Below are 16,830 nucleotides of genomic sequence, written 5' to 3'. Positions count from 1 at the left end.
GAGCAGCCCTTTTTTTCTTATGTTTTGATGGGATGTGGGTGTCGCTGGCGAGGTCAACATTTGTTGCCCATCCCTAATGACCCTTGAACTGAGTGGCTTGCCAGACCATTTCAGTTGACAGTTAGAAGTCAACCACATTGCTGTAGGACTCAAGTCACATGGAGGCCAGACCGGGTGAGGACGGCAGATTTCCTTCTGTAAAGGGAATTAGTAAAATAGATGGACTTTTGGTAGTTGTTGTGGTTGCCAATTCCGAGAGCAGCTTTATTTTCCAGGTTTTTTTAATTAATTGAATTAAATTCCACTAGCTGCCATGGTGGGATTTGAACCCATGTCCCCAGGGTATTAGCTTTGGCGTCTGGATTACTAGTCTCGTGACATTGCCACATCTCCCCCTAACTTACCAACAGTGAAAAAGTGAGAGATGTGGTGGTGAGATAGAGCTGGGTGTCATCAGCCTACATGTGGAAACGAACATTGGGCGGGATTCTCTGTTGTCCGAAGCCGATATTGTAATCGGGCGGAGAATCGACTCCGAAATCGGGGCTGGCGCCAGTTTGATGCCGGTCAGCCATGCTCCGCCCCCTCCGAAATGGCGTCATCATGTACCGTTGCAATGGCATTGGTACGTCATCGGCTGGCCCTCCCACGATGCTCCGCCCCGATTGGTCGAGTCCCCGATGGCGTGGGACACGTGTAGTCTCAGCCGTACGAGAACCCGGTGTGGCGGCTTCGGACTGTGTAGGTTAATGAGCAGGTACCAGTGTAGGTTAATGAGGGGTGGTGGGGACTGGTGGGAGTGGCCAGGGGGTGTGCTGTGCGGTCGCGGTGGGAGATCGGGTCCACGCACGGCCGGCGGCATGTTGTACGGCGCAATGGCTGCAGGTCGTCAGCCGCGATCATGCGCGGCCACGGACCCAGCCATTCTCCAGCCGTTTTCGGCATGAGAGCCGGTGGTTTCACCTGGTGTCGGTGCTAGCCCCTCACCGGTTCCGGAATCGGTGAGGGCTTCATGCAGATTTTTTAGTCGTAAAAGACCACACATGTTCCGCTGGTGTCTACACTTTGCCACTAAAATGGAAAATCCAGCCCATTATGTTTGCATATGATTATGCCAAAGGACAGCATATTGATGATAAGTAGGAAGGAACCAAGGGTAGATATAGATATAGAACAGTACAGCACATCTTTGGTGGATACCAGAGATAGTGGTGTGGAATGGGAAGAGAAGGCATTTCAGGTGATAACCTCACTACGATTAGTTAGACAAGTATTGTATCAGTCCTAACTAGCTGGGTGAGGTTGAAAGCATTTGATGGAGCACAATATGGGCAACCATGTCAACGGTTGCCAAAAGGCCAAGGAGGAATGATTGCCTTTGTCACAGTCACAGAGGGGGGCGGGATTCTCCCTTCCCGCGGCAGAGCGTCCACACCGTCGTAAACGCCGTAGGAGAAATTCTGGCCAACACGGCACTGGAGCGGTACATGCCGCTCCAGCTGCCGATCCCGGCGCGAACTGGGCGCCACGGGATCTGTGCATGCCCAGTGGCATTGGCACCAATGCGAGACAGAGAGGCTGGCCCGCCAGGGTCGGTGTCGTCACCCCCCCCCCCCCCCCCCCATAGGCCGCCACCCGACCCATGCACGCAGAGTTCCCGCCGGCTGCGAGTAGGTGTGGACGGCGCCGGCGGGACTCAGCATTCCACGACGGTCGCTTGGCCCATCCTGAACCAAGAATCGGCGGGCCGGCCGCACCGAGTGGCCCGCCCGCGTCGAGTGGCCCGCGACCGCGCCATGCCAACCACGCCAGCACCAATGGCGCCAATTCCCCGCTCTGCGGAAAATCGCTTGCCGGTGTCGGGGGGGGCGTGGCCCGATTGCAGGGATTCTCCGGCCCAGCCTGGGGCTGAGAGAATACTACCCAGGATGTCATATGTGACTTTGACGAGAACTGTTTTGGGACTGTGGCAGGGGCAGAAACAAAATGTCGGCATCACTGGCAAGGCCAGCATTTGTTCCCTATCCTTAATTACCTTTGAGAAGAGTGTGGTTAGCCGTCATCTTCAACCATGTGATGCAAGTGCAGCCACAGTGCTATTCAGAAGGAAGTTCTAAGTTTTTGACCCAGCAACAATGAAGGAAGAGTGGTATGGTTCCATGTCAGGATGGTGTTTGGCTTGGAGAGAAACCTGTAGGTTGGATTCTGAGAAAGGTGGGCCTGAATTTGAAAGGCGATGCTGTGTTCAAGGACTTCGGAGAGGACAGGGAAGTTGGAGATGGGTGGCAGTTTCCAAGGGATATGTGGCATCCTTATTCTTCCTGTTAAAATGTACCACCTCATTATTATCTATATTGAAGTTAATTTGCCAGTTCCACACCTATTACGCAAGTATATTAATCTCTCCTTGTGCTTTGTTGCCATCCTCTTCTTCTAACTACACTGCCCGATTTGGTGTTGTTCTCAAATTTTTAAAATCGTACTTCTGATTCCACAGTCCAAATCATTGATGGAAATCGTGAACAACAGTGGCTCCAGTACCAATCCTGTGGAACTCCGCTTTCACCTTTTGCCAGTCTGAGTAACTTCCTTTAATTCTTTCAGACTTGTTTCCTGTTTTATAGCCATCTTGCTAAATTTTTGCCCCTTGCTTCTGACTCTACTTGTTCTGACCCTAGTTACGAACCTGCTATACAGCATTATCAAAATCCTTTCGAAATGTCCACTGCATTACCCTTACTCAGAGATTTAATAAGGTTGGTCAAGTGTGAATTCCCCCTTGTAATACATACAGACTACTGCATTATTTTTTGTTTTCGAGATTTTTTAGATTGAGTAAAGATTTGATTATGTTTCCCACCGCTGACTTTTAAGCTAATTGGCCTCGTTCCCTGAACTTGTGCTATCTCCTTTTCCAAACTTGGGAATCACATTGGGTGTCTGATAGTCCTCTGACACTATTTCCTTTTCTAATTATCTTTTATCTACTTGTAATAGTACCTCTGCTGTCTTCCTTAGATTATTTTAATGTGTTTGGATGCAACCCATTCGGCCCAGTGTCTCATTCCCTTTTCCATCACTAGAATCACAAATGGTGATTCAGCTACTGACCCCCAAGAGCCAAGCACATCACATTCATCATGAGTTTTTTTAATTTGGAAAGCAATGGAACACTTCTTCTGCCAGGGTTACCAATCTAAATCCACATGATTGCAAAAAATTCCATTTGTGCATTCTCGTCCCCTGCAGCCTGGCATCACGCCTTTAACAGCTTGCGAAGCACTGTACCTAACCAAGCATAATGTCTAAAGTCCGTGAGACTGCCTGTCAGGAATGGACAACCTGAAAATATTTCAGATGTTGGTTTGAAAAAAGACATTTTGAAAAGTTATGTTAAGAACAAACGCAACTAATATTTTCTTGTCAGTTGGGGCATGAACAAGTGGATTCTGATGATCAGAAGGGAGAAAATATCTTCAAATCTTCAGCTTGGGCCATATTTCATTGCCGTGACTGGTAGGTATAGTTTTGCAGGCCATGGACTTGTCTGCAGTCAGAAATTAACCTACCAGAAAGCATTTTTATTAAAGGCAAAGTGCAAATTCTTTAATATTCTTCAGTCATTCAGCCCAAATTACAAGGAAATATTTTACTTGATGAATTCTTCCTCCAAGGAATGAAGAAAATAATCTCTAATAATGAAAAGACCAGAATAGAAAATGTTGCCTTCATATGTTTTATTTCAAAGTAATTCACTGCCACAAATGCTTGTAATTCTACAGTGTGTATATACAAAAGTATTTATCTTCAACTCCTGAATCATTAAGCAATATTTTAGTCCCAGTCTCACAGAATCATAAGAATTTACAGTGCAGAAGGAGGCCATTTGGCCCATGGAGTCTGCACGGGCCCTTGGAAAGAGCACCCCATTTGAACCCACACCTCAACCCATCCCAGCAACCCCACCCAACCTTTTGTGAACACTAAGGGCAATTTAGCATGGCCAATCCAATAACCTGCACATCTTTGGACTGTGGGAGGAAACTGGAGCTGCGGGAGGAAACCTACGCAGACACGGGGAGAACGTGCAGACTCCGCACAGACAGTGACCCAAGTCGGAAATTGCACCTGGGACCCTGGAGCTGTGAAGCAACAGTGCTAACCACCCGTGCCGCCCCATCTCGATCAGGATCGTAAGATACAGCTTAAAAATTATAAAAGAGTGAAGTCACAGAAATCTCCTTGAGCAACAAGTAAACTTTTTCAAATTGCAGTTTATGTATTAAATGGCTAGCAAGGAGTTTAATGTCATGTGCTCTAGACAGCTATGTCTTCATTGAATTAACCAGCCATCAATAATACTGCGCATCATAGCTGTATGAAGATGTATCACACTTATAATTTGATAGTACAAACTGCACCGGAAAGTCAGTGTTTCAGATCATCAATCAGAATTTTCAAAGCTATGTTATGGGATAACGTTATTTCTTTGAAGGCCAACATAAACCATGTTGAAATTTGGGCTTTATGCATCCTCAAAGGCAGTTCCGCAAGCATGTTTGATTTGCTAGATTTCAAGTGCTAGATGCACATGCAAAACATATTATGGGGGCTTCTTATGTGGTGTAAGTATTTTAAGTACTTAGCTTATCACAATATTCAAGTATCCTTACATTCTCTTGCCAGATATTCTCTTGCCAGATTTTACTAAGATAATCTATAGCCGAATATTAACCTAATTTGTTTTCTTCAATCAAGCCACGCACAAATTTACGACCATGACCAATTGAGAGCTTTCATTGTTGGGGAAAGGGTGTGCTTGCCTTCATCAGATACCCCTCTGATTATCTTTCAATGACTCCTCATATTTTGGTTGTTTGTTCTGTGAACTGAGTGCTGATAATGTTTTCTACAACCAACCTGGTTGAGAAAGCCAAGGGATCAGATTATGATTGATGGAACAACAAGTTAGGCAGAAAAGTCACCTGTTCTTCTTAGCACGTTACAAAGGTTTCAAAAACAAGCCAGCAAGGTTCTTTTTTCCGGTTGAGCACCAAAACACTGGTTTGCTTTTGTTTAACCACTTAAGCCTTAATGTCTGAGATTTTAGAATAGTTTTATTGTAAAAAATCCTAAACCACACGCAGAAGATTGTGTGTTGTGAGATCAATGATAACATTTCCCACATGTGGGCTTGCAAGACATCAATAAATCTTTTAACCGTGGTGGAAAGGAGCGTGCTTTAATTTTTGACTTAAGCTGTTAATAAAAGCTACATTTGCACACTTCAGCCACCTCCAAAACCTCCTCCAGTGGTTTAAACATGTTGATGCACTTCTCATATTTGTTTTTTCTCCTGCTTTCTTCAAAAAATAACTCTCTGCAATTGAAGGATTTACACAATAGAGCAAATTGTAATTTTTAGCAAATATACAAAAAAGATTTATGGCTAGGTGTAGGTATATGGCACTTTGTTTCTATAAACAATATTATTTAAGGATTCAGTGAACAGAACAGTAGAACAAAATGAAAATCTCAGTGCATTGAAATATATATTTATAAAATTGCAACTCCATCAACAAACTTCCATTTTCTATCTTATTACTTTACCACTTCAAAAACAATCATGCAGGCATTACTGCAAATATGTTTTTTAATCTTTATTGTAACAAGTGAGCTTACATCAACACTGCAATCAAGTTACTGTGAAAATCTCCTAGCCGCCACATTCCGATGCCTGTTCGGGGACACGGTGACTCCGCACAGACAGTGACCCCAACCGGGAATCAAACCTGGAACCCTGGCTCTGTGAAGCAACAGTGTTTGTGAGGGCCATGAAAAATCCAGCACAAGATGGTCGAGTCAAACAGAAAGTAGCTTTATGTACACAATATCGAACAAAGAATATTACAGCACAGGAACAGGCCCTTCGGTCCACCAAGCCTGCGCCGATCCAGATTCCTTATTTAGACCTATTATTTATTGGCTGAACAATCTGCATCCCTTCATTCCCCACCCGTTCATGTGTCTATCAAGATACATCTTAAACATTGCCATTGTGCCTGCTAACGATTGTTCCCGCCACCACACCCCCCCCCCTCCCCCCCCCCCCTCATTGGGGGAGCTCATATTCCTCAAGGGTCATGGGGTAACCAATTGTCCCCAGCCAATAGGGTTTTGGCAAGTTATAACAATACTGCCAACAATAACTAACAGCAGCATTTTCAAACATTCACGAGTTGCTGCAATGCATCTTTTAAGCAAGTAATATTTTTTTTTAATTTGATACTCTTAAAAATGTAACAATTTCTAATTGTTATTTTTTTCTTCATATTCATATCCTGACTTTGGTTTTCTCTCTTCTGCAACAGCTCCACTTCTCTTCAGACCTGATGCTCAATGCACGTGACAGGCAGATGATATGCTTCCTAAGCATCAGTAATGGTTTTTTTCATGTAACTGTCATAAGGTTCATGAAATATCCTCTTGCTGGCATTTTCATTCAATTTTCTACTTCTTCTGATGGACAAATGACGTAGCTCTGCCCAACATCCTCCCAACAGCTGAAATCAAGAATTTGTAATATCAGGAAAGACTGTTGGTGCAAAATTTAGATGCAAAAAAATGATTTTTTTTTTGGGTGCTGCAAGTGACTTTATAAATCTCAAATGGTTCCCAGTGGAGCATGCATCCAGAATGAACTGGATGGCAAAATGGTGAGCATGAACTAGAGGTATGCAGAGTAGGAAGATTATGATGTCAGTCAGCATGAAACACTGATGTCAGCCATTTTCGAGCACAGAGCTTCAGCTGGTGAGTCTTCTTGAGCATGCACGTCTGACTACACATTCAGCAGCCAGAAAATATCCCCACACCATCGCTATTTAAAGGGGATAAGCAACTAATTTTCAGGTTAGTCGCCGATTTTTTTTTTTCCTGATGTTGCTACAAAATCTTAAATGCTTTCCAGAGTTACTTTAAGTTGCAAAAGTCTACAGGCAATATGGCAGGTGTTGAAAAAATTGCAGAGTCATATTAAAACCAAGACATTAACTCTATCCACAAATGCTGTGCCGCACCTTAGTTTTTACGGCTCTTTCTGTTTTTATTTCCAATCTCCAGCATTAGCCGTATTTTCCATTTGGTTGGCCCTGACGTCGAGGCTTAGGCACAAACCAGTTGCTCCCAAAATATAGCATGTGAGAATTGGCAGAGAGCACACGGAGCAGGGAAATCTGCTCGAAGAGGGGGGGGGGGGGGGGGGAGGCTCTCAGCAGGAGGCAATATCTGTCTGGTGAGAAATATGTGCTTCATTAAGGACATCCTTCCAGAAATCTACTACTTGTTGCATCCATAACTGCAACCACTGAGCAGGGCAAGGATCGCATTGCTCGTGGCTATGAAGGTGATTGTGGCCGTCAGCCTTTATGTACTGGGCTCCTTGCAGTCTGAAGCAGACAATATTTGTAACATTTTGCAGATTGCTTTTCACTGTTGCATAAAAGGAGGTCATTGACGTACTCTCTTCAAAGAGAGCGAACTACATTTCCTTTTCTTTTGCCAGGGAGAAGCAGGCAAAGTGAGCACATGGCTATGCGGGTTTTGGAGTCTTTCCCATGATGTAGTGTGCCACTGTTTACATGTGCATTGCTTGGTGGGTGCTGCATGTCAACTCTGAGATGTACCACAGCAGTAAAAAATTCCACTCCTTCACATCCAGCTGGCATGTAACCATATGTAATGAATCTGACAGACCAGTGCCTGGTGTCCTGGAGCAATCATAATGCCTTCATTCTTTGGCAGTCTGCTATACCACATTTGAACCACCACGATAAACCAAAGGGTGACTACTTTAGGACCAGAGCTATCTGGGGGTGACATGGCTGTTATTCTGGGGTTCTATCCACACATACATGGCAGCATGCATACGATGAAAGCCCTCCGGTCACATGCAGTGTGGTCGAGCAGACCATTCATGTACAGAAGCAGGCTGGACTGCCCTGAAGGAAGCCTCCTGTGTTTACAGAGTGCATGTCGTGATTCATGGTGGTCTGCTTTATACGGCACAGCCTATCCACCAGCTATACAGTGAGCATGTGATGAGGAGGAGGACTATAGTAACGACAAGGGAAGCCCAGCAAGTTCAACGGGAAACGTTTATTCAGCTTTACAGCCGCACATGCATAGGGCCCAGTTATACATTACTGGGTCCTCACTCCTTTTTCCCAACTACTACAGAGGTCAACCTATTATACAAATGCTGGTTAATTCCCGGTCTAATCAGGACAAGGGAACAATTACCCCCAGCTGGATGAATCTCATGGGGAGATGGACAAAGCCTAGCTCTGCACCCCATACACCTTTTAATATTTGTCATGGAGTCAGCATACAAAAAGGGGAGTGGGGGGAGATACACCCACTGAAAATGCTCAGGGAGCTGTCGCCACAAAGTTTTGCACCATATTAATGTAGTTTAAGCATGCCAGAGATAAATAGAGCCCAGTGCAGAACGTCACAAGACCAGCATTCACACCCGGAATGTCCACTCAACTCAATGAAAATGGAGTCAGTCGCACGCATATCAACTCTCAATAGTCCCTAGGCTCCAAACATGTAACCATCAGCACCTATATAGAACATCGCTGTCGTACAGCCTGCTTTCCCAACTGTCGCGGAACAGTCTCTCAAAACCAATGGATAAAAACAAATTACTGCGGATGCTGGAATCTGGAACGAAAGAGAAAATGCTGGAAAATTTCAGCTGGTCTGGCAGCATCTGTAGGGAGAGAAAAGAGCTAACGTTTCGAGTCCGATGACTCTTTGTCAAAGCTAACAGACAGAGAAAGTGGGAAATATTTATACTCTGGAGTGAGAATGAAAGATGAGTCATAGTCACAGAAACACAGGTGACTCACCTGTCTGCAAAAGCAGTAAACACAGCCACAATTCCCTTTCCACCAACTTTATTCTTCCCTCTGTTACTGACCATCACAGCATCTGCTTAACCACAATACAGAATAGAACATAGAACAGTACAGCACAGAACAGGCCCTTCGGCCCTCAATGTTGTGCCGAGCCATGATCACCCTACTCAAACCCACGTATCCAACCTATACCCGTAACCCAACAACACCCCCCCTAACCTTACCTTTTAGGACACTACGGGCAATTTAGCATGGCCAATCCACCTAACCCGCACATCTTTGGACTGTGGGAGGAAACCGGAGCACCCGGAGGAAACCCACGCACACACGGGGAGGACGTGCAGACTCCGCACAGACAGTGACCCAGCCGGGAAACGAACCTGGGACCCTGGAGCTGTGAAGCATTTATGCTAACCACCATGCTACCGTGCTGCCCTGGAATAAACATTCCAAACCAAATTTATAAACTAAAATACGCCACTTAACATACAAACGGCAACCTATCATCCTTCCATAAGTGCCTGTCTTCCGTGTGTCTCTGTCTATCTCAATGCTCCAATGTAATGTTAACCTAGTGACTGCAGATTAGTTCTTGGGCGGCTGCAGACTTTCAATCAAGGAGACTGTAGATGATCTTGGAGAATATCCCTGAGCAACTCTGGGCCTAGAAGACCCAGTTTGAACTACGTTATCTCGGCTTGACCAGAGGCAACAGAGAAAGCACAGGGGAGAATGAATGCTGTCACCCTTGGAGGGGATAATGGGTTATTCTGCACTGCTATTTCCCTGGAGCAGCACATCAACAGTTTTAGTAATATCTTGGAGGACAGGTTGCTGAATGACTATGATACCCTGGAAGCCCTTTTTGAACACTGATTTCCTCAGCCATGATGGCAGAAGTCTGAGCATGCATGAGAAAATTCTACGCTACCACTGCAGAGCCCAGACATTTGGTGGATTCTGCATGTGTCACGATGGAAGTAGAGACATTGACCATCATGTTGGAAGTATACTAATATGGTCACAACTTCCTTACAGGAAAGGATTGGCAGCACACTCTGCAAAGCTCTGTACAAAAGTGGATACTCGCAGTTCATCTGTAGCCTACACTATGAAGTTCACATGCGAGTTCCCTGCGGTAGAACACGTGTGTGCAACCCCATCTGCAGTGGAGCTTTCACTTGTGTAACATTTGCTCCCTGCCCCGGCTCAGTATCTGAACTACTGTCTCCAATTGTCAGATTGAGGGTTTTTTTCTTCACTGCCTTATTGCTCTCCCACCTGTTGCAGTTGCATCACATCCTGCAAGGCCAAGATGCAGTTCTTGAGAGCTGGAAAGAGGAAGACCGTAGAATAAAGGGAAGAGTAGGGATAAGTAAGGGTAAATGCTTATATTATCTGCAGCTTCTCAATCAGAAGAGATTATAGGTCAAGGGGGAAGCAGGATTCAAGAAGGAACATGGAACGAGAGCAGATCATTGAGCCTCTCGAGCCTGCTCTGTCATTCAATGTGACCATGGATGATCTTTGGCCTAGCTCCATATACCTGCCTTTGGCCCCTCACTTAATACCTTTGCTTAACAAAAAATTATCTATATCTGATTTAAAATTAACAACTGATTGAGCATCAGTTGCAGTTTGTGGAAGAGAGTTCTCAAACCTCTTCTTAACATCTCCTCTGAATAGCCTGGCCGTAATTTTTAGACTATGTCCCCCAGTTCTAGAGTCTTCAGGGCAGCACGGTGGAGCAGTGGTTAGCACTGCAGTCTCACGGCGCCGAGGTCCCAAGTTCGATCCCGGCTCTGGGTCACTGTCCGTGTGGAGTTTGCCCATTCTCCCCCGTGTTTGTGTGAGTTTTACCCTCACAACCCAAAGATGTGCAAGGTAGGTGGATTGAACACAGCTAAATTGCCCCTTAATTAGAAAAAATGAATTGGGTACGCTAAATTTATTTTTTAAAAGGTTCTAGAATCTTCAACCTGTGGAAACAATTTATCTTTATCTACCCTGTCATTTCCTGTTAATACCTTGAAGATGTTGATCACATCACCCCTTAACATTCTAAATCCAAGAGAAAACAGACCTAATTTGTACAATCACTCCTCATAATTTAACGCCCGAAGTCCGGGTATCATTCCTGTAAACCTATGTTGCACTCCCTCCAAGGCTAAAATATCCTTCCTAAGGTCCAACGGTGGGAAGATTAGCTGGATTGACCATACAAAATTGCCACTTAGTGTTCAAATATGCGGAAGGTAGGAGGGGTTACAAGGATAGGTCGAGGACTGGGCCTAGGTGGAGTTGGCCCTGTTCAGTGCTATGCTCCGGGGTCCCCACCCTATTTCTATCCCTAAATCTCATTCCTACTGTTCCCTTGTTTCACCCAGTGGGATGCGTGCCCTTTCTAATAGTCGGCCATGCAGGGCCTCGCAGTCCCCCCCCCCCCCCCCCCCCCCCCCCCCCCCTCCCAGTTTGTCCGTGTCCAGTCGTTCCTCTCGGGACTCTTTCAGAGATTCGGTGCACACTCGATGGGCCGAATAGCCTCCTTCTGCACTGTAGGAATTCTAAGGTGTGGTTCTCAGTCTGCTCAGTACTCCAAGTAGGGTCGAACCAGGGTTTTGTAAAGCTGCAGCATAACATCTGCGTCCTTCTACTCCAATCTTCTAGATATAAAGGCCAACTTTCCATTAGCCTTCTTGATTACTTCCTGCACTTGTTCGTGGCATTTTAAGGATCTGTGCATCTGAACCCCCAGGTCTCGTTGAATATCCACTGAATTTAGCTTCATACCATCTAGAAAGTACCCTGCTCTATTCTCTTTTGGTCCAAAATGGATAACTTCACATTTACTTACATTGAAATCCACCCGTCACAGCTTTGCCCATTCACTTAGTCTATCAATATTTCTTTAAGGAGGATTAGATATGAGGATACCATCATCTTCAATAGTTTCAGCTCTGTCGCTGATCATGGCCTCAGCAGTGGTCACTCTAATAATGGCCAACATAATCTTCTCCGTGGGTGTAAGTCCAAATAACTGTGCCTGTTCCCTGCTGGTTAGCTTCTGGTGCCTCTAGCTTTATGCCATCTTGTCCTGTAAGAGAGAGCGAAGTGTGTCAATGAGTGTTTTGTTTGCGTGATGTGTTTGTCATAGTTGAATGGCTGACAGTGTGTGCAAGGTATAAGATGCGGGTGAGAAGGTTGTGGCTGTGCTAGGTCTGTGAGGATGTGGTGAAACTATAAATGTTACACAAGAGTCCTGATTGATGGAGATTGTTGATAAATAAGTGATGAAGGTAAGCATCACACAGTTGATGAGGCCAGCGGTGCAGTTGGTGCGAAATGGCATTTGAAGATGCATCTCGTGACCTTAAATACTCAGGAGGAGGCATTTAATATTGTGCTGCACTGCATCCAGGCCAGCTGGACTTGACTCTTGGTATTAACTGTCACAGATATCTGCTCCTACTGTCTTCTGGAACTTGCCTGGAGAGCGTCCTGACGACCTATGTGTGCATCACATTTCCCTTCCCCTGCTAAGGCTTTCCGTGCAGTGTTGGAAAATCTTGGAGCAGGCTCCCCAATGTTGCATCTTTTTTCTCTCGTCTTTTCCAGATCAAAATCAGTTGTAAAATCAAGTCCAGCACCTGCTGCAGCCACAATGCCTATTCCCTTCAAAAGGTGAAGGCCGGCTTTAAGTAGCACAGACCAGCTTTAACTCATTCTAGCCCCTCTGGAGTTTGGACCCCCTGCTGAGACGTGAAGTCACTCAACAGCTCAGTTAGTGCTGCCTGCATCCTGTCATTGTGTAATTAGCAGGCAGCATGAAGTTGGTTTGCAGTGTGTATCAGAAGCAGCAGGTGTGGGTCAATCATACATTGCAACCCCCACCCCCATTTTTGTGGGCCATCAAATTTAGCCCTCTAAAATTTGGGGGATGCAGAAAGCATGTTATTTGAAGATTTTGTTTCTTTATTTGCATCTTCCTTTGTAGAAATGACATTTCTTTTGATTGTCAGCTGCATTGTTTAAGTCAGTGGTGTAATTTGAGCAATGATTTGTTGACCTGTGGGTTAATTAGGACTGCATTTGGTTGACATGATATTCTTGGATGAAAAAGGCGCGTCAGCCCATTTGACTTGATGCTTCCAAAATAAAAAAGCAGCTTTGACATCTTGCCATTGCTGCATCTTACAGCACCTTGTACGTGTCCAGTATCCTGGTCTCAACTACCAATTCTGGCAATCTGTTCCAGTTGGTGATCGCACTCTATGAAAAGAACGCTTCTTGATGTCTGTCCTGAATTTGCCCGAGAAAGCTTAGTCCCTATTCTATTGTCCTGTTGCCTGTCACAGCTGAGGGTTACTGCAAAGAGAGGTGCGTTGCCGAAGCAACATATCCAAAAGTATTAGTTCATTCCCCTTTCTTTATCCTGTTTAGTATATTGTTTACCTCTTCAAGGTCCTTTCTGACATTTTTTTTCAAGCCTAATGAGCACAGGGTTATCAGGTTGTTTCTTAGAGCTCTTTTCTCTGTCACCAGAGATCAGCCTTATTGTTCTCCTCTGTGCTGCCTCTGCAACCTGAACGGGCCCCTTAAGTCACAGCAACCAGAGCTGTGCATAGTTCACCAGTGCTGCAGGAGTCATAAGCTAGATTCTCAACCGACAAGATGCTGGAATACTTTCAGCACCATGACGCTTGACCTCTGAACCAATCTTGCATGAGTAATAGAATTTTATTTCAGAGAGGAGCAACGGTGGAATTGGGGGATGTGGAAGCCTTTGACTAATATTCAAAGAATATTTGTACACTGCTGGAGGGCAGAAGTCAAGGAACAACTTAGACAATAGAGGGTTATGCGACAGAGTTCCTACGAGAGAAAAGACGGGAAACGCAAAGGATCAAAAGGCTTAGCTATTATTTTCAAAACTGAGCCTAAGTAACATCAACTAGGAATTATTTCCAGTTGATGGAACTCATAAATTTTTAGATTCAAAGCAATTATTTCCTCATTTCCAGCAGAGTTTTATTTGATGTATACTTGTCTTCCTTAAATGGTTATCTCATTCCTTGCTATTGTTGACATCACCCCAGCTTGAGAAAGTATCATGGACTCGTTACTGCATCAGAGCACAAATGGTGCATTGCAACCAGCAAATCACCGACTAATCCTCACTTGACAAGAACTTACGGCCAAATTCCCTTCTTTAAGAGAGTGGGAAATGATTAGGATGATGGAGTATATCTCACTGTTCTTTCAGCCAGCCACTAAATCTGCTCTTCAGTCCACCTTCCAATTTATAACACGATGTTAACATCCTTAGGTCAGAGGAAGATTTATAGAAATTCCTAAACTGTTCAGCAAACAGTTCCAAGTTTCCTCCAACACTACTCCTCTTCATCTAGCTGAGTAGAACTCACTCACCTGGTTTCATTCTTACTTATCCAGAAGATCGCTGCATTGGCTTCTCTTCCCATTCCTGCATCATTATATCTAGAGTCCCCCAACGACCTGTTATTCACCTCCCTCCTATTTTTTGTCTACATGCTGCTCCTTGCTAGCACATCTGGCATGTACATTAATAGCACCCAGCTCTACCTCACCAGCATGCCTTTTGACCCCTCACTTTCTCTACTTTGTTGCACTGCTTATCCAATATCCAGTACTGGATGAACAGTAAGATCTAATCCATTGTTTTTGCTCCCTGCCACAAGTTCCATTCCTTTACCATCAACTCAGTGCTCATCCCAAGCAACTTTCTGAAATTTAGCTAGATTATTCACAACCCCGGTGTTGCATTTGACCCCAAGGTGAGTTTCCAACCAAATATCCACCCTATTGCCAAGACCTCCATGATTTTGTCCAACTCTGAAATCCTGACACATGCCTTTGTATCCTGTAGACTTGACCATTCCAGCACACTCCCATCTTGCCCGCTCAAGAAACTTCAGTTCCTCCAAAACTCTGCTTTCCTATTCTAATGACTCTTGTGCTCACTGACGTGTGTTGCCCCGCCATCCAGCAATGCCTCAGTTTAAAAATTATCATCCTTATTTCCAAATCCCTCAATAGCCTCACCCCTCCCGATCTCTGTTGCCTTCAACCCTGTAACCTTCCTAGATGCACCTCCAATTCCAGCCTCCCCGATTTTAATCTCTCCATTAGCAGCCGCCCCGATTTTAATCTCTCCATCAGCAGCCATGCATTCAGCTGTCTTGGCCTTCAGTTCCAAAATTCCCTCACTAAATGTCTCTGCCTTTCTACACCTTTCCTCTTTTAAGATGCTCCTTAAAACCTTTTGATTATCTATCTTACCATCTACTTATGTGATTCAGAATCAACCTTTGTCCAGTAACGCTCCTGTGAAGTGCCTGGTCTGTTTTACTACCTAAAAGGCTTTATTCCAATGCATGTTGTCACTGTTGTAGAAGTACAGCCTATGCCATGGCCAGAGGGCTATTAGTAAAGGACGTTTACAAATTCTATCGCTGAACAGCTGCAATTTGTAAATAAATATTTGACCCCACAAAATACTTCAAAGACCATAGACAAGAAAGAAAACAGTCAAACTCAGCATTCGTCTTAGATGGCAATTATGCGACAAATAAACTCAATTCTTATCTTTTGTATTTTCACGAATATTTGGAATTCATTTCAAAAGGCCTTAGAACAAGTTCCACTTAAAGGCTGAATGGGTAAATGTAGTGCCTAGTACTACTAACCTTACTGCACAGGGCAGTTGCAGACTTGATCCCTAGCCTATGCTGCGTAAACTGATTGGGTATAGTTGTTAGACCTGACATTGTTTAAATACCTTCTAGTGCCACCTATCAAAGCTCACATATGAAGAATGGCCATTTCGCAATATGTTGGCAGGCAAATGATGGTGTGCAATCATCTCTACAAAGAAGAGAGAGAACCAAGTTGTACTGTTATCATTCTAGTGGGTCTTAACTGAGGTAGTCGTTGGTCAACTTCAGAAAAATATTGTTGGAGGCAAGGCTGTTGGGAAACTTTACCTTTTATAAGAAATTCTTCTAACTATATACAGAATAATGCTTAACACAAGGTTTCACATAGAACTATCTCTCAGCAAACATTGTTGTCATGTGACCTTACATCACTGATGATATGCACTGTCTATTTATATATTTAACATTAACTCTTTACACTACATCTACCCCAAAATCTCTGACTCTATTGAATATATTATTTACATTATTCTACATCTCCCTCATAAAGTCTCTGTCTTCACCCCTGGTCCACAGAGGTGAACAATGCGGTGGTTTCACCAATCTCCCCGATCTTGTTCTCGGCTCTCTTGAAGGATGTGTACGATTCCAGTCCTCATGTTCTCTCTTGAACTCCGTTGAATAATACATGATTCATCAGAGACAGTCATCGCTCTGTTCAAGTCATCTTCCTTATCTTCTGGGTAACTGGTTGATTCCATTTAATGTTGTCTTTTGCTTCTGTTTCTTCTCACTAATCCACAAGAAAAGATTGTGAACTTCATGATTCTGATCACGAATCTATACTGATTCCCCTGGCTGAAGTTATGGAAAGTCACGTATCCTGTGACGTTAATTTATAGTTTCTGGTTTGATTGCATGATACTCATCCTCTTTCTCACTTATTCTCTCTATGTACCCTGCTTTGAGGCATGGTATTATTGTCTGCAGAAGAACAGTTGAGTCTGCGGTAGTCTTCCTGTTAGAGATTCAGACAGCCCCAGCCTGTTCTGGAGTGCTGTGGAATGGTAGATCAACAGTGCTATGTTGATATAGTCACTTTTCTTCAAAACTTTTAATGGCCTCCCATTAGCTTGAGCTATCTCGGTGAGTTCATCATGTGGACAAATCCAGTGGCTTCTGTGAACTGCTTAAAACGCCCATTGGAAACT

At 44.3% G+C, this 16,830-nt stretch overlaps 1 protein-coding gene across 12 annotated transcripts in view; it reads left to right on the top strand.

The window, feature by feature from the left end:
• Positions 1-16,830, top strand: part of LOC119974015 (ERC protein 2) — a 1,008,595-nt gene that overhangs the window by 933,077 nt on the left and 58,688 nt on the right. For 4 of the 12 annotated variants that reach the window (XM_038812794.1, XM_038812791.1, XM_038812792.1 and 1 more), the window contains one exon: positions 6,372-7,012. The exons of 5 other annotated variants lie outside the window; for them this stretch is intronic. In XM_038812794.1, coding sequence (XP_038668722.1) covers positions 6,372-6,539 — 168 coding nt within the window. In that variant the 3' untranslated portion in view covers positions 6,540-7,012. Of the gene's footprint in view, positions 1-6,371; positions 7,014-16,830 lie in introns of those variants that run through there. 3 more of the 12 variants (XM_038812798.1, XM_038812796.1, XM_038812802.1) reach the window with 2 other exon arrangements.

The sequence above is a fragment of the Scyliorhinus canicula genome, chromosome 11 (assembly GCF_902713615.1).
Source record: "Scyliorhinus canicula chromosome 11, sScyCan1.1, whole genome shotgun sequence".
NCBI classification, from domain to species: Eukaryota; Metazoa; Chordata; class Chondrichthyes; order Carcharhiniformes; family Scyliorhinidae; genus Scyliorhinus; species Scyliorhinus canicula.
This window is presented reverse-complemented; position numbering and strand designations above follow the sequence as displayed.